Source organism: Sylvia atricapilla, chromosome 4 (assembly GCF_009819655.1).
Source record: "Sylvia atricapilla isolate bSylAtr1 chromosome 4, bSylAtr1.pri, whole genome shotgun sequence".
NCBI lineage: Eukaryota > Metazoa > Chordata > Aves > Passeriformes > Sylviidae > Sylvia > Sylvia atricapilla.
In genome coordinates this window covers 55,518,420-55,536,654 of record NC_089143.1, presented here as the reverse complement: position 1 = coordinate 55,536,654, position 18,235 = coordinate 55,518,420, and the positions used below count along the sequence as shown (strand labels likewise).

At 43.0% G+C, this 18,235-nt stretch overlaps 1 protein-coding gene across 1 annotated transcript in view; it reads left to right on the top strand.

Annotated features, from left to right (window-relative positions):
- Positions 1-18,235, top strand: part of ADGRL3 (adhesion G protein-coupled receptor L3) — a 480,164-nt gene that overhangs the window by 442,933 nt on the left and 18,996 nt on the right. The window contains exons 20-22 of the mRNA XM_066317961.1: positions 7,476-7,644; positions 10,379-10,504; positions 13,108-13,204. Of these exons, the coding sequence (XP_066174058.1) occupies positions 7,476-7,644; positions 10,379-10,504; positions 13,108-13,204 (392 nt within the window). The remainder of the gene's footprint in view (positions 1-7,475; positions 7,645-10,378; positions 10,505-13,107; positions 13,205-18,235) is intronic.

Genomic DNA, 18,235 nt, shown 5'->3' with positions numbered 1-18,235 from the left:
AGGAAGGAAATAAACAGGGTAAGCAATTCTGAGGGTAATTAATTACTTACGGAAAATGAGATGAATTTAACAGAATTGCTCTTTCCAATTGCCATAATTAAGGACAAGTCTGAGAAAGCAGGACATGACTTTCCTGGGTGAGCTGAGCAGAAAGGGATGATGTTTTGCCTTTGGCAGAGCAGTCCAGCCACTCGTTGCCCCAAATCATAGGCTTAGGCATCACATAGGGCCAAGGAAGGTTTGGCCTCATTCGTCTGAATGATATTTGCAGATCTACTGGTGGAAATCAAAAGTGGCTGTGCCTTTTAATATATATAAAATTACCCTTATGCCGGGTGGTAGAGCCCCAACCTTTACAGATCTCCAAGGCATGTAAAGGCAGGAGTTTCTCCTGCAAATGGGGCTGTGGCAGGCTCACTGACCCCCAAGGTTGTTACAGATGTGTTGAGGGGACCAGCCACCTACTGTCAAAGACAGCACAGGAGCCAGAAGATGAGACTGGTAAAAGATGACTTGGAAGGCTGTGTGATGAACACCAGCAGCCTAAGGTAGGAGATTAGGAAGCCATTTGGCTTCATGCCATCAAGGTGGTAACTTTGTCACAAAATGCAAAGGCAAAATCCTTTAAGCACTCTTTTATTGCTTGCTATTGATTTTTCTTGCCATGAAGATGCTCCTTCACTAATTAACGATGAACCCGTTTGCTTTATGAGGGGAGTGCTGGACTTTCCAACTCCTTCAATAAATCAATTCTTTCTAATCCTTGAAATTAAAAAAAAAAAACAAAAACACTACGAAAGCAAAACATCCCTACTGCTTCATATCGGCAGGCAGTGGGGAGACACAATAGCACATTTTATTTTGTAGTTTCCCTCCTGCTTGCCTGCAGGAAACATCTGCCTCTCTGCTTTATTTGCACCATGTTAAAATTAATTCCATGAATTTTTCTGAATGCTTTTGAGGGACCACATCATCCATCTGTTTTTATTTGGGTTTCATCACCCCTAACAGCTACTAAAGGTCCTGTATACTCACTTCCATGTTTTTCCTCGCCTTTCAAACAGTTATTTTGGGGCCCAAGGCATCAGTCCATGTGCTTACTGAGCCTTTTCCTGCTATCACAGAAATGGGGAAATACTTGGAATTGTCAAAAGAGTGATAAATTCAAGTTAAGTAAAGTTAAACCATATAGAGTTGTATAAAATTATAATATGTAAAGTCAGTTAGTTATGTAGTGTTTTATTAAAGGCCTAGGTTTACTCTAAATGTGGCTCAGAACTACATTTTGTTAAGTTAAAAAAAAAAAAAAGAGCTCTTTTCAAAGAATAAGAAGACCAGCCATTATTCCTTTTAAATGAGAGCTGAATAGCTGCTTTCTTACAACAGACTTTCTTTCTTCAGCAGCATTTTAGAACCAATCTTCATGTGAAGGTAAATTCTTGAGTTACTTTTCCTGCTGCAAAAAAAGTGAAAGCTTTAACATTTCATGATATTGCTAATCTGGGTACATGAAAGTCATTTGCTTCATGTAATAGAAGTTGCAGATTGTCTGCAACTGTTTTGGGTTGTCCATGTGTATCCCAGCAATTCTGTCTCCTCATGACAAAAACGTATTTCTTGGCATTTTAAGAAGATACGCAGTGCAAAAGGGGTTCCTGAGTTTAAGATGAATTTGTTTTGAAATTCCTTAAGCATCTAAAAAAGACTATAATTAGCTCATTTTAGCAATGGGTTTTAAAAAGTATTGGTCTGGAAATACCACAGGAATATAGAAGGTAATGTGACCAATCCTTTCTCATCACGGAAGGAGAAGGTACTCTGGGAAATTGGAAGACATCTAACTTAAATAAGGTTTTGAAAGAGTTTTACATGATGTGTAATTAACCTTAAGAAGTCTTTGCCCCAAGGTAAAGTCAGGGCTTTTTTAAGATTAGAAAATGAATTAGGTATTTATACAGATTGGTAGACCATCCGCTATCCATCATCTGGGCTGCAAAGAAACACAAGGGAGGTGAGGTAAGATTTCACAGGTTCAATGAATAATGCAGCCACTAAAGATCAGCTTTTTACCTTCAGGTATTTGGAAGTGAAGCCTCCACCTAAGCCATCATTCAGGTTTCCTCTGCAGTCCACAGAGAAATGCATTTCTTCAGGGAATGATGAAGCCCTGCCTACCTTAAATACCCGTTCTTTTAAGGGGTAAATTCCTCCTTGGGAGTACCAGTCTGATATTAACTGTGGGATAATGCAATGGGCTGTATCTCTTACTGCCAGGTATTGGATGCATTTGACCAAATGTGCAGATAGCACTTAAGATCTCAGGCTGTGGTAGGCTAGATTTTCCAACAGTTTCTGCTTCAGCTATTACTGAAGCTATTTTACTACTAGTGAATATAATCTCAGTTTTCCAGTCAGCATCTCCATTTTTCTGGGAACTGAGGCTCTTCCAATGCTTTTTTCTTGTCTAAATGATGGGTTTTATGTATTGCAGGTAATGACACATTATCTGCAGCACAGATAGGTTTCACAGACTTCACCAGGGGTAAAAAAAAAACCCAAAACATGCTGAAGTAATTTTTGTCAGAAATTGTTGCAAACACAAGAGTTAAGCTTCTTACAACACTTGAGTTGGTAAAATGAAAAGGATTGTATTTCATGAGAGATATAAGAGACCAAATTCTACGGCCCCAGTGTGTAGAGAATTAAATGGGGAGTTAGGCGTCTTTGAAAAATCTCACTTCTTTAGGCACCTGTTTGCTTTGGGCAGTAGGTCCAGGACACATCCATGTTGGAAATAGGGTAAAAACTGCTGAGGTCTTTTTGGTGGTTTTCTCCTGAGCTGCTTTGTGGTGTTAGCTTAAAGCTCAAATAGAATCCAAGTTTACCAGTTCTGCATTTTGTCTGTACAAAGACGAAATAGAACCTTCAGCTGCCTTGAAGGAATGCTATTATGAGTTGCTGAAAAACTTTCTGAGGGTCTGGATAGTAACAGCAACATAAAAAAAAATTCTAATTGTCTACTTTTATAAGCTGGTGGTGGTTGCTTTTCAGTATAAAGTCTTTACCATAAAACCTGCATGCTTGTGAACACAGTGATAGAAATCCAGGCCTTGCTCCTGCCCACATTGCTGGGCTGACAGCTCCAGATAGTCTCATATCTTCATTTCATTTAATTGCATTGTAGGGGAGCTGCAGGTTGCCAGTATTGACCAAAGGAGGTCTCAGCAGGATGGACTGGCCCTGGTAGGCAGGGGTAATGACACGAACATATTGAGCCATCCTCCATCTCTGGCACCCAGAGGGTTTCTGTGAGGGATGGCAGGTTCAGAAGCTCCAAGGCCTGGGAGCTGTTGCACGTTGCCTGCCACACAGGCAGGGTTAGGCACACAGATGTCCCAGAAGGTCGGGGAGACTCCCCTAGGAAAATGGCTGGACTAATCTCATGTCCCCACAGTGACAGGAGCTGAGTGACTTGGTTTCTTCATCACTGCAGTGAGCTGCTTTTCACCCTTGCCTGGCAGAGGCCTTCCCATGAAATGGTAGTGATGAGGTCCATGCCTTGTCACCCAGGGCTTTAGAAGATGCTGATGCCGTTACTTCAAGAATTCTGCAGTCTGGCTCATAATGTGACAACTTGGGAGTTCCGCTTTGGAAAAGTAAATGGCAATAAAGATACTCCTGTAACAGGCTGCAGCCCTGCACGCAGAGAGTGCAGGAGGCGTGGTGAAGCTTTGCCACTTGAACACGTGAAAACCACCTGTGGTGGCTGTGCTGGGGTTTCAGAACTTGTCTTCTCCAGGGACAGCCATGATATTTGAAAGATATTTCAAAGTCCGCTGACAGCTGTGGGGTGGTAGCCAGAATGGGTAGCTGCAGCACGTAGCAATGCCTGTTTCTGTGCATTAAGCCAGCATTCCCAGTCATGTTTCGATCCCCTGGGGCAGCAAGCCAGGCTGGCTGGTGTGTTCCAGGCACACCTGGTGCCAGTCCACCTTCGGTTTTAGTGGTGGCTGGTGGGAGAAGGGAGGGGAGCTAGCAGTAAACTCTATTCTCTATGTCATTATATTTCTAATGTTGGTGTTCTTGTCTTTATGTCTACGCATTCTTTAGCTATGAGGATAACAGACCCTTCATCAAGTAAGAATGACCTGAATGGCTGATAAATTTCATTTATCAGTGTGGTCTCATGAACCAGCTGTCAGATCAATATTGAAAAATCATTAAAGCTTCTGTCATTCGCTTTTGAGGCAGAAGAGCAAACTGTGCAGGAAAATGGTCAGGCATACAGCTAAGGTGCAGAGTAAATGTGCTGCATGTGTATTGCCAACCAATTGTCACCTTATTTGCTTTATATTCTTTAATTGGATGTTACTTGAATTCAAGGTGAAAGTTCCCAAGTTGATCCTGTGTATTACAGACTTGTTCTACCAGTAGCAGCCTCTGGTCCACTGTGCTCTGTCACTGGGATTGCTTTATGGCAGTATAAACACAGAAGCAAATTTTCGGAAAGGTGCACGGCTGCTATTCCCTATCGTTCCCTTTCTAGTTAATGGGAGTAGTGCAAGTAAATCTGTGTGCCTTGGTACGTTGGAGGCTCCTGACTCATTGGAGTACCTCCTGATTGTCCCTAATTGTAAACCACTGATTTTCAAATGCATCAAAACGAGATATTTTTGTTTCTTTGTTGCAATAAAATCCCACTACAGGAAAGAAAAGCCATGAAAAAGCAGCAGCAAGTCTGTACAACGAACAAGAGAAAAACCTCAAGCTGCACAAAAAACCCCAAAACAAAACCCAAACCTGTGAAGAAAGCCAAAAATGCCTAGAAATTACATACCTTAGGGCATCCATGCTCTATCTCCTGCAACCAAAAAAGTAATGTGCAGTAGCACAAAATAGAAGCAAATGAACTTTGCAGTAGACTTTCAGTTTGTTCTTCTGGTGAAGAGTCCTTTGTGTTCGTTCTTTCAGCACCATTCCCATGTTCTCTTTCATTGCTTGGTTCTGGCTTTTTCTGCGGGTGCGGGATGGAGCAATTCATCGTAATCTCCACATCTTCTTTATTGCCGGGTCTTGTTTTCTGAGGCACAGCGCTGTTAATGCCTGCAGTTTGCACTGCTGGGGGTCTTCTAACCCACAGATTCCTTTCCATCACTGAAGGTGGCTTATCTTCACTAAACAACTGTTTCATTCCTGCACACCTCTGCAGCCAAAGGCTCTTTAATCAGATTCAAGAATGGGCTGTGCTTCAGAGAAGAATACTTTTCTGATACCCAGGGAATAATTTTTAAAAGACTCTGGAAGTGCAGGAAGCTTTTTTCTGGGGATAAGAAAAGAGGAAAGAGAAAAAATTAAAAGGGGGTTTTCCACTTAATTTTTTTTTTCTGTAAAAAAGAAAATTATTTGTATTACATTAATTGCTATGCAACTAGGACAATAGCATGCTCTCACTGATGGTGGAATCTTGGGGAGAAAAATATCCCAAGTGACTAAAGCTGTAAACTTTATCTAGTGGCTACCTTTCTGAAGGATTGTGAGAGTGTATTCTCAATTTGCATCACACTAAATATTTATTAGTGGGATTGACTGGAAATGCTTCAAAGGAGCTGTTCTGGTCTGCTAGGTACATAATAGTGATTTTTAAAGAACTGTCTTAATAAGTGCTTACCTTAGGGAGCTCTTCTGGTCATGTGGTTAAATAATGCATATTTTATAAACTTCAGTGGAAGACTTAATGCTGCATTTTCATTCTAATACCTAAAGAAAAAAAAATAAAACAAACAACAAAAGACTTGAATATAACATTGGTATGCTTTTATTTGTGACAAGCCCTGCTAAAAGGAAAAGGACTCAAGGCTGTAGCTGCCATGGCATCTCTGTAGCAGAGATTGTCTGTCTGACCTCTGCAGGACTGCTTTGTCCCCCCACGTTGCTGCTGCTTCATCTTTCTGCCTCTTGCCCCATGCTCTGTTTAGCAGATGGAAGCCCAAACATTCCCAAACCCAGGTCACGTTCCCACAAGGCTGAAGGAGCTGGGAAACAGGCAGGTCTTTGTCCCTGTGAGCCCTTCTGCAGCACTCAGGGGACCTTGAGGCAGACCACAAAGTAGAAGTGCTGGCTCATTACAGTCTCATCTAATTTGGGGTATAGAAGGGCTAAACAGTGAGCAAGGGGTGCAAAGACTGGATATGAGTACGTTCATTTTTACAGTGTTACACCTAGTAGCAGAGGACGGCAGAAGACAAACAAAGCCTTCAGGTAGAGGGCAAACAGGTATTCAAGGTGCTGCCTGCTTCCCAGCTAGAACTTGACTCCTTCCCCTGTGCAGCAGCAATTTCTTTGAAGTTGTAGGTAATACATCATGTGAAAAGTAGGCTAGGGAGCAGGACAGAGTTCCTATACTGCTTCTCACAGTTCATCTCTTGTCCTGGTATTTGAAGGTCAGTCTTTGAGAAGGTAATTTAGGAGATGACTAAATGTTATTTAGCAGGGTAACACTGAATACTATCTCAGGAAAGCTGGAAGCACTACCATCCCAGCAGAACTTCCAGCTTTCCCGAAAACACCCAAAAAAACCTAACATGCAGCAGTGATCCCATGTCCCCAGCTCTTGTCCAGGCAGAAGAAAGTCAGTGGGAAAAAGAAAACATCCTGTTTGTTAGAACATTTGGGGCCAAGCAGTGGCTACACCTCTACTCCCACTGCCCTTCAGAGGCGGAGCAAGTGATAATCTTAGTTTTGCAGCCCATGTGAAGACGGATTGCCCCTCCTTTTCTCGGGGCAGAAGTGTGGCAGCAGCTACTGCGTTAGCAAATGTGTGTGAGTGCCTGTACGAGTATACACACTTTCCCTGATCGCAGGGAGGAAGGAGTGTGAAGCAGCATTGCAAGGAACATCCTTGTGTGGAGTGGATCTGGCAGGCACGGAAGGCTTGCCCACCTGCCTGTAGCTGTTGATCTGGCTTACAGGCATATGGGAGACTAGCTAAAATGCAGCAATACATGTGTCTTGGTGTTAAGAGTAAATAAAGAAGCTAATCCAGCTGGCAGTCCTGTGAAACCAGTGGACACTAAAAAAAGTGACAATCGGAGTTGTCATTTCATTTGGTTTATTTTCTTTTCCTCCATTTGCAGAAATAACATCTACATGTCATTTACATGCACACTGCTTTTACATATTTAAAAAAGAAAAGAGACATTGTGGTTACAAATGTGTTTTGCTTATGATAAATTTCTATGCTCATAACACTTCCATTTCCTTGTATTTCCTCGAGCTTGAAGATTTGTAAACTGTATTCAGCTTGAAGACAAAAGCTCCCTATGATTTATTTTGATATGCTATTTTCTTTTCACTAAAACCAGGGGCAAAATCTTCCTGCCTGTAGACACACGGCTTCTTTTGTGTGGATGAAAAACCAATCCCATTCTTTTTTTCTTTTTTCTTTTTTTTTGTTTTTGTTTTGTTTCTCCTAACAGGTCCTGGGTTATAGGTGCAATAGCCCTACTCTGCCTATTAGGATTGACCTGGGCATTCGGACTCATGTATATTAATGAAAGCACAGTCATCATGGCGTATCTCTTCACCATATTCAATTCTCTGCAGGGAATGTTTATATTCATTTTCCATTGTGTCCTCCAGAAAAAGGTAAGACTGACGGTTCCCAGCAGCAAGAGAGGTGGTAACGAGGTGTTTTGTTGCCTAACAACCACAGCATAGCATCCTCTGTGTGCCCTGAATTCGGATCACACAGATTTATCTCTGTGCACCTAATAAGGGTGGTATTTAGGCTGGAAAGCAGCAAGATGTTGGAGAATGAGGTTCTAACAAGGACATGTGGCAGTGGCATTTCAGCAGCCTGGCAGATGTGTCAGAGGCAAGGAAAAAAGCAGCTGTCAGTTTGCAGGGCCCTGTACCAGGGCTTTGCCTGCTGTCAGCCAGATTCTCCTTCCTCGTATGCCAGTGTGAGAGGGGAGAGAATCCTTGAGCATCCAGAAAGTGCTCACGTGGCTGAATGCTCGCAGCAAAGTGGAGCTTTACATCCTCATTTGCAGTCCCTGCAGGAAATTTCCCCTTTCTGTGGCAGCATATGTGGGTTGATGGGATGTAATAGGGGCTGCTTCCCCTACTTTTTTAGTAACTGAAGGGCCTGTGCTCTGCAGCAGTTCATTAGCCTTTGTATTGCTTGGGTTTGATACAGTGTTTTGGAAATCTTCCTCAAAGCAAGCACAGCAAGTGTTTCTTGGTGGAAATTGAAGTATGCCCCAATTAACATTTGCAAGTTAACAGTGGAGTAACTTAGATAAACTCTGGAGGGAAAAAAGAAAAACTCACCAGAATAAAAATCCTGTGTTTATGTAGATCAAATTTGCAGCCTCTGACAATCAGTAATAAGTATTTTCAAGAACCTTTTGGTTTTCTGCTTAGATTCAGTAGTACAGAGCTCACCAATTCTGTGCATCTTAGTTTCAAAGGGCATTTTACGGAACTCATAAACACAGGGAAGAGTTTATGTTTACCCCAGTTTCTCGGGGTAACCAGTATCTATCTTTTGGTGAAATGGCTTATTGAGTAAAGTCAGGTCCGTGTTGAGATCTGTCCTCCATCTGATAGCCACAGGCTTGCTCCTCTGTTGCTCACATTTTCTTATGTAGTCGAGGGAGATCTGACCCATGAAAACATAATCAAAATTCATCATAAAAAGTGAGCTCTGCAAGTGATGCCTCTGGAAGGATCTGCAGAGCTGTGTGTAAATGTCATTCTTGAAACCAAAGGAAGACTTTTGAGGTTAAAGGTTTTGTCCTTGTTGCATCTCAAATTTGTCCATCTTAAGAAGCTTAGAAGATTTATCTAGATGTAGGTTCCTGCTGATGATCCCAAACTTTTCAGAAAGAGAGTTTCCAGGCAAGATGATAGTAAAAGTGTAGGAAGCATCACCCTTGTTTACTAAATCTGCAGGTGCCTCGCTGTGGGGAGTTTGAATTTCTGCACCATTCTGACTGGTACATCCTCTCACCTCCAATGCACCCCGCAAAGGGTCAGTCCCTAACCCAGCATCCCTGTACTGCTGCACAGCCTCCTTGGCTCGTGGGGCTCTCAGTTAGCATGACAGAACCATTCTTTTCTGTCTTAAGCCAATTTACACCCTCAAACCACCACTGATGACTGTGGAATTGTTCCTGATTTACGGCTGCATGGAGGGAAGGAGAATGCAGTGCCTTGCTGTGGGGTGGATGCATCTCTCTGACCTAAGAGCCGAGGGAGGTATTCTTTAAGAGGAGAGGAAAAAACAGTCTTTCCTTTCCTATCTATCATGGCCTAGAAAATCGGCAAAACACTGCAGAGAGGCAAGCAGTGGGTGGCTAATTAAAGCAATTGAATTATTTTCTCTCAGCAAAGGATTGATTAGGCACTCGAGCATGTTGGGCACTTGTGGTATGTGTTTGTCTCAAGCGCTTAAGGAAGAGCCTAATGAAAAAGCAGTAATTTGCTATTTAAACAGTTGTTTCACAGAGTTGTGAAATGCTCATGGAGAGTTTGGCAAAATTTTACAGCTAACCATGTGCTTCAAGGAGTTTCAACTGGTGTTTTGGACATGGATGATGGTTTGGGGGCTTTTTTGTGTCAGTGGGTAACATGACCCGCTTTTGGCTCTTCAGTACAGTCTGCTCACCTTCAGCCGTGTCCCCTTTGGTTTCTGGGTATTGCTGCCCATAAAAAGTCACACCTGAAGCTTGGTGGAAGGTTAGATCCTGTCCTGGCACTAGTCAGTGTAGTTCCTCTGACGCAAAGGAGGAGGCACGGGTTTGACTGCAAAGCCCCTTTAAAACATGACTGGCTTGCACAGTGCTGGGGAAAAGCAGGTTCCAGCCATCCCTGAGCACTGGGAATGTAATCTCTAATGCTGCTGGTTCTACAGTTTCCTCAAATTTCAATTTGACTGCAAGAAACATTTTTGTATAAAAAAATCAGTACCTTTCATATGTTTCTCTTGGAATTCTTTTTTCTTAGTCCCCTGCCAGAAGCAATAACTTTTAGTACCTTGACGAGCCAATATGCTAGTTTATATCAAATCTACAACGACATTAATTTTCAGTCATGAATAGTGTACCTGCCCTTTCTCCCATGCTCCTTTGATGTGCCTCAGAGGATGCTGTAACTGGCTGGTGCCAACGAGCAGTGCTGCTGCATGGGAGCAGTCTCTTGTGACATCCTAAGCCATGAGCTCAGCTGCAAGGGGTACTAGACTGCTTTCCCACACACTGCAGCAGGTTTTGTTTTGATGAAACACTGAGGAAAAACCAGGGGCTGTTGAAAATCAGAAGGCAGTGGGCTGGAGGAGGAGCTGCCTGCTAACCAGCACCACTCTTTCCTTGGCTAGGTACGTAAAGAGTACGGAAAATGCCTGCGCACACATTGCTGTAGTGGGAAAAGTACAGAGAGTTCTATCGGCTCAGGAAAAACCTCGGGGTCAAGGACACCTGGAAGATACTCCACAGGCTCACAGGTAACCCACGCTTTCTGTTTGTGTCCCAATGCCATGCCCTTTTCAGCTCTTCTGGGAGAAGAACCCCTCTCAGCACCATAGGAGCTGCCTTAGGCCTCTCCCCAGTGCATCTGCAGAGATTTCTCTCACTTCCAGACCTGAACTCAACACAGTGGCTTCACCTGAGATGTGATGGCAATTAAATGCCCCTCCAAAAGCCCTCTAAATAGTTCTGTTGGGAATAAAAGGTCCAAACTTGCCTTCCAGAGGCAAGTGGGTGGTTATCACCTGAGGCGTCCTGATTGTTCTCCGTGGGAAGCAGGAGGTGGGAGCATTTTGTCAGCTGTGCTATGTTCCAGTACATCCTTTAATCATGAGATGAAGGTTGTCACTATTAACTATTAACGTACACAAGAATGACGCCGTGTTTTTCTTGTAAAAAAAATTAAAAGCTACTAGTGTCTTGTAGCAGACTTCCTAGTGAAAGAGGTGGCTTTCTGACATTCACTGCTTTTGTCTGTTCAGCCTCACACAATTTGTCTTAGCTTATAGAGCTCTTAGGCCAAGCCATTGGGGTCAGACTACCTCACTAAGCTACTAGATCTGTTGCCTTTGGTCACCTGAAAATTCAGGTTTGTGCAGTTTACACACTTAGCAGTTTTGGAGCTAACTTGTGTGTAGAGATGCAGATTTATGGACAGAAGAGTTCATATAAAATGAAGAAGCTTATTTCTTAATCAATAGAAACCAAACATAAATATATTCAGTATTAGTAATGGAAGTAATTATACATGACAGTTCCACTATTAAATTATAAAAGACATGCAGCGCGTAACAGCTTATAACTTTCCAGGAAAACCTAATTTGCAATTTATGTCTTGGAGCGAATCATTATTTATTTGCAGTGGTTTCCAAGATGTCATCCAAAAGCTCCACTTTGGTGCTCTCATAGGTTTGGTAGCTACAAATAAAAGCAGTAAGTAGAGAACCTCTCTCTAGTAGACCATCAAATCCCAGCAATATCCAAAACTCACAATATCCAGCAGCATTAGGTGGCTAGTTTGAAACCCTCTGGTGTTACGTAACTTAGCTGCTGTGCTGGAGCCCTCCTCTCCAGGAAGAGTTGATTTAATGGTCCCCCCCTCTCAGCAGGCCCAGCACAAGAGAAAAAAGCCCTTTTGAGGGTGAACTGAGTCTTCCAGCAGCAGTCCACTTGTGTCAGGTGAGGCTTAAGGCACCAGGGAAGATTATTTTGCCTGCAGCAGTGTGCTCCTGGAAGGAAGGAAGTTCCTTAAGGCCCATTGTAGCCAGGAGAAACCTCTTACAGGTGATGGAGAGTAGATGGAGATCAGTCTAAGTTGTTGAAAACATCTGGCTCCCAGTTTTAATAGAGAAGGCCATGAGGAGGAAAGCTTCTAAGATCCCTTTGTTCTGTGAGAAGCACATAGAAAATGGAATAATTAATCTACAGTGGATCATGTCAGAGAAATACAATAAATTAAATGTCCAGGTGAAAAATAATTACTTTAAAAGGACATAGGCCTCATGTCACATGGTACTTCCATTTATAGAGTGCTAATGCATGATTAGGAGATGCTGTTATTCCATGGTTAATGAGTAATCTAGGACTTTTCAGCCTGGGACCACATAATTAAGCCATGGTGGATCTCTCATGGCTGAAATCTCACCATGGATAGATACCACTGGATTTTTGGCACTTTAGAAAAACATGGTTTGTCCCAGTGGGAAAAAAGGCTTCCCAGTCCCCCAGATCACTTAGCATCACTTTGACACAGCCAGGGAAATAGTCTATCAGAGTCACAGATGTGACATGAGGGAGAGTTTCCCTGGGACACCTGAGTTCTCCAGTCATCTTCATGCAGGGATTGGGATTGAACTGCTCACAAGATGCATTTGGCTGATTTTTTGATATTTTGCAAGGTCTAGTTGGGGAGGAGTGAGACAGTGATGTAAATGCCACAGAGGCAGATACTTCACAGCATATTTGAGGAACAAAACAGAAGGCCAACATATTCAGGACACTTTTGCCAGTAGCAGAAGCTATACCACAGATGGCAAAACCATCACAGATTTTTCAGTATGGGAACAGAAGTCATTCATTTGTGGGGAATTTTTTTGCCCCCCTAAAATCCCCAAGATGGAAAATAGCTATAGAAAACTTCTGTTCATTCAGGGACACCAAGATACAAGTCAAGTCTTCTGTCACACTTCACAAAAAATAAGAAACAAGTCGTCTGAGTATAAGAAGCACATGCGCTTCTGTGTGTAGGTTATTTTTCCATTTTTTGGTGCTATACTGGTAAACCTGTAGCTGGCATGGAGAATGGGTTTCTCTCATGCATGATTTTTTTTTTTATTTTTTAAATTAAGATGTAGGCAATTCAATTATACAGTTTTTCTTTGAGCTAGGCATTTGAGTTACAAAGTAAGTCTGGCGTGCATGAGGCAGGTTACAACAAAACAGCAACTGCTTGCTTACAGCTGGCTAGAAGCAAGTCTCACCCTGAGCTAGACATGCCAGCAGCCATCTTTAGTGAGGCAGAGAGAAACCTCTCTACAGCTGCTAAAAATTCATTGCCTGCTGTGCTTCAATCCCTCTTCAGAGCCGGATTCGCAGGATGTGGAATGACACAGTTCGAAAGCAGTCCGAGTCTTCCTTTATTACCGGAGATATAAACAGCTCAGCTTCACTCAACAGAGGTAATTATAAACTACTTTTCATGTCTCTAACTCTTCTGATGGCTTTAAGGAGTCTGAAATGCGTTGCCTCTTTGCCCCTTGCCTTTTCCTCCTCACTCCAAACGTCACTGGACCCTGTTCTACCATCCAAGAAATGTTACAGTGATAAACGGGAGGAGGTTTTATTGTGGTCGTTGCCTTCTTTTTCTTTTCTTCCTTTATTTCTACATGTGCATTTTCAAGAATTGTCATTTCTGGAAGGAAGTTAGGAAAAGTGAAAGAGAGGAATGAAATTAAGTTGAAATCTCCCCTTTCCCCCAGAAAGCTGCTAGTGCCAGAAGCTGCTGACGTGTCAGGCCTCGTTGCTGACAGTGAAAATGGGCCATTGCAGAACTGTACAGCCTGTGTTAAGCATCACAGGAGTCCTGATTGTCCTGCATATGTAGCAATACTGTCATCTTTACAGAAGCAAAAGTGAACAGCAGAACATAGATGTAAGGAAAAAACTGTGCTTGGAACAAAATTGTCTGTGTTGGTGTTGATATACCTAGTTTGAAGAACTGACTGATGTGAACTTTATAGACATCTGCGGAGGAAAGGCTATCAGAAATGTATATGCCAAACAAAATGTGGTGTCTGGCACAAGAGGAAATATGAACAGCTTTTTTAAACCAAGTGTTTTTCAGGGAGTTGTAGGAAAGTGGCGGTAACAGAATACCAGAAAAAGAGCCTCAGAAATTGTTTCCTTTATCTTCCAGTACAGTTACTTTATGAATTAACCTTGAGCAACCAGATGCCAAACTCTGTTTTGTATTATCTGTCTAGTTGGTACTAAAAATCAAACGTATTTCCAATCCTGATTGTTGGTCTGTACAGCTCGACTGAGAGCTGAGTTGGGACTTTGGTTCCTATTCAGTTTTTATTCTCACAGAATTCCCACTGTTTTTAGGGTGAGTTTTGCCAGAAGCTAGGCTTGAAGGATTTTGACTGTGCTGAGGAATACTGACTGCTGGGGGAACTAGGGGTACATGATTCTACATAGGGGTTCATGATTATACACAGCGCCCAAATCAGTGCAGAAGGGGAAGACAGCGTAACACAGAGCTGTACTGTTCTTTAAGTCACGGGGTTTTTATGTCAGGATATTTTCCCTTTGCACTGAAGATTCATTAATAAAGTTAACTATAAGATTCCATTACTGCAAATTCCTGATTTATCCACATACTCTGCCCTCACATCTCTCTCTGTCTCTGCATTAAAGGCTGCAGAGCAGCAGCTAGGCTTCTCTGGGTCTAATGTAGGGGGGAATTGGTTGTCACACAAAGGTTCCAGCAAGAGCCACTGTTTCCCTCTGCCATCCCACTGCTCCATCTCAATGGCAAACCAAAATGTGTTACGCATTAAGTGTTTGCTCCTTTAGTTAGCACAGAAGTTGAACTTGCTCTCTGATGCAGCTGAGGTTACCAAGAGATGTGTTTTAGCAAACAGGATCTTTTGGGCTTGCTAGCAAAAAAAAGTTTTTTTGGTTGTGCGTTTTTTTCCGTGCAAAGAGGGAAGTATGACTGTCAACTGGGACAAGAGGAGAGGTTTCAAGTGGCCAGTCTTCATCCCAGTGTGGTGAGAGCCTGTTACTAGATGTGCCTGTTATTTAAAGGTCAGCTGGGAAATGAACTGCCAGGGGAAGCATCTTCAAAGCAGGTTTCATCCAGCTATTCTCCTCGTGTAACACTGGATGAGTTGATGAAGGGCCTGAATCTCTCTACTGACTACAGAAGCAGCCAGATAAGTGTCTTAAAGGCAAGCCTTTTAGGCAGAACACCGAAGTGACTTGAGTAAGTGTTACAATTCTGCAGTCAGGCAGGTAAAATATTTGTTGTTGTGTTTTGTTGGTTTGTTTGTTTGTTTTTTCTGGTAAACAGAAGTATTTGCTAAGCAGAGGTTAAATAAAAACATTTCTATGGGAGCTATCATCTCCAAAGCAGCAGGTGGTCAGTTCCATGTGGAAATACACTGACATCAACAGTAATCTCAGCTGCACGGGACTCCAGGTATTTCTCCCTTTACCCTGTTTATTTCAGCCAAAAAGCAACATTGGTCTTAGAGCTTTCCACAGAGAAAACTCTCCACAGAGAACTACAGCCTGGACAGAGCAGAGGGGCAATGTGTTTTTCACAGTTCTTATCTTACTCTAAATATTTACTTAAATATTCATCTTTAAAGGAGCTGCTTCATTAATGTTTTATTTACAAGCATGCTAGTGAGGCTTGGAGGATTCAAATGTGAGCCTTGATCTGTATGGTCAGTAGCTTTCCCTGTCTGGGGTTGACACAACTGGGTCCTGTTCCTGTTCAAAACTCCCACTCCAGCACCTCCAGCCTAGACACTTGGGCACAAAATTATCTGTATCATCCCAAGTTAAACAGTCTATGTGTGCTGGCATTTTCCCCAGAGCCTTCAGAGAGCAGTCTGTGTTCTAAAACAGGAAAAAAATGATCCTTTGTCCCCAGAACTGTCCTTGCATCCAGGTCCTGGAGCTTAATTCCACTTCTCCATGTCCTGGGCCAGCACTGAGTTTTCATGTTTCTGCTGGGGGGGCAGTGAGACATCCTCTAACTGGAGTACTGTCTCACTGAAACCTGTTTTTTTTTCTCTGATACCATTGATCATATTCATAGGCCCCTGCCACATGATAACACCCCAGACAAGACTCCCCTAGCTGTCCTGTGTATTTCTGTATGACATCTCATCCCTTCTTCCTTCATGAACCTTCTGGGCATCAGTCTGGAATATGGTGTCTGTGTTAGTGCATCCCTCCTTTAGACATACAGCTCTGTCTTTTTCTGATTTAGCAGCTAACACACTGCTTATGGCTCTTTCCAGCTTCATATTCTCTTTTATCTACTATTCCTCCCTCTCCCTGCCAAAGTAATTGACCATAATGTTACTTTTCGTATTCTCATTTATCACACCAGGAATTTCAGGCATAACCCCAAACTTGCCTGATGTAATGTGTTCTGTAATGAAAACTTTACTCTGTCCTAAGGCGTACAAGACTATTTCAGATACTTCCTGAAGGTAGCGTCTAATTACTGATTAATAAAAAGTATGTCTGGCTTTGTTTCCCCTTGCTGCTCATTATGGCTTAGTAGTGTTGTGGATTTGGGGTGGTTATACCACTGAAATCAGGAAGAGAAACTGGCTGTGGATTTCGTTTTTCACTGTCAAATGAAGAGCATGCCTTTCCATCCCATGAACTTGGTCTCAGTTTCAGGATCCAGGGGGATTCCTGCTCCTTGCACTCCCACTCTGCAACTCTGTCCAATTTTTCACACCCTGGGTCTGGCTGCATACTTCTGGCATGTATTTCACATCCAGCCTGTGCTCTACATTTCTTTTCCTAGTGCTGAAAACTTCAGAGGTGTAAAAGCTGAACCAAGCTGATTACCTCATAAGTAGGAAAAAGAAGTTTCCCTTTGCCTGCAGGGTGTTTGGTGTGTGATGGTAATGCAGGCACTTGAATGCAGTGCTGAAAAAGTAGTACAAAAGGACTGAATGTAGGATGGACTGTTTGCTGGAGTTTAGTACTTTTAAGGCTGAAAAGTGAATGAAGTGTATGAAATGTCTGAAGGAAAAGCAACAGAGCTTGCCTGAGTTTTGGGTGCATCCAATTGGCCACCTCAGAATCGTGAGGGATGGGTCTGTTTGTACCTTTGGATGTTAATGTCAGAAAGCTCTGGGATAGCTCAGCCAGCCTTGCAAGCAGTCATAGCATGAAGCAGCAATGTGACACCAGCCTATTTTTATCCATGTCTTAGGTGAGAGGCTATACAGTAATTACTGTCTCTCTTTGGAATATGAGACAGTATGGATATGGGAGAGAAGAAAAATCGTCATGAACTGTGTGGTACTTTGTTACCTTTCAGGTTTTCAGGCAGGTGGTGGTATGATGTATGTAATATTTTTTTTTTTTCCCAGAGGAAAAGTGGAAGTTATCTGTTAAAGAAAGGACCATTCCTTGTTTTGGTGAGGCTCAAGAGCAGCAGAGACAAAGGACTTTGTCACTGGTACAAGGCAGTGCTTTGTTAAAGGAAAGTGCTCAGATGGAGTTGTGTATATCAATTTAAGTTAGCACATAGTAAATAGGAAATAGTAGGGTTTGGGGTAAAGCCACCAGTTTTCATGGAGAGCAGAAGCTGTTCCAGAAGTGTGTTGTGTTGGGTCAAGTGCTGTTCTCCTGTTGTAATGCTCTGACTCTTAGCTTATAAACTAGACAGCAAATTTAGTAATTTATCCCAATAGCAGTCCTGCTCTAGAAACAGGAGTATGTACACCTCTTACCATATAGATATAGATATAGATATAGGTATAGATATAGATAGATATGCTTTATGTCCATCCAACCCCAAAGTCCTGCTCACCATCCCTACCACCCTCATCCATGGAGGACTTCCTGGTGGTCTGCATTGCTGCTCCACTTGTCTGAAAGAAAAGAAGCAGCAGGGAGCTGTAAGAGCAGAGCTGTTTCATGAGGGAGAACACCTGGGAGCTGAGGAGCAGTCCAGCACAATCCAAACCCTCAGTGGTGGTTCACTCTGCCAGGAGATTAGGCCAGGAGGCAGTCCTGGACAAGGTGAGGAGATGTACCTGGTCCAGGGTCCAGCCCAGACCACCAGGAGTTACTGGCAGAGGCAAGGCTGGAAACTGAGCTACAACCCATGTCCAGGACCCAGCCAGGAGACAGACACAAGGCAAGGACTGGGTGCCCAGAGCCAAGGAGGGCTGTGGCTTCCTGGTGGGTCTCACCAAGATCACCGAGGCTTATGGGGGTCGTAAGGACCTCAAAAGCTCTTGCAGATTGGAGCCCAGGACCCCTGGCAGCTCTTGCTGAAGGATGGTAAGTCTTAAATACAGATTCATCCATGTGGCCCTAAAGATCCCTTCATGAGGGAGCAGGCCCTTGCCAGCAAACCCCATCAGAGTCATCACAAAGCCTCAGAGCCCCAGTATTGGAACAAGAGAGATGATCCCTGACTGGGAAGGCCGTGATCATTC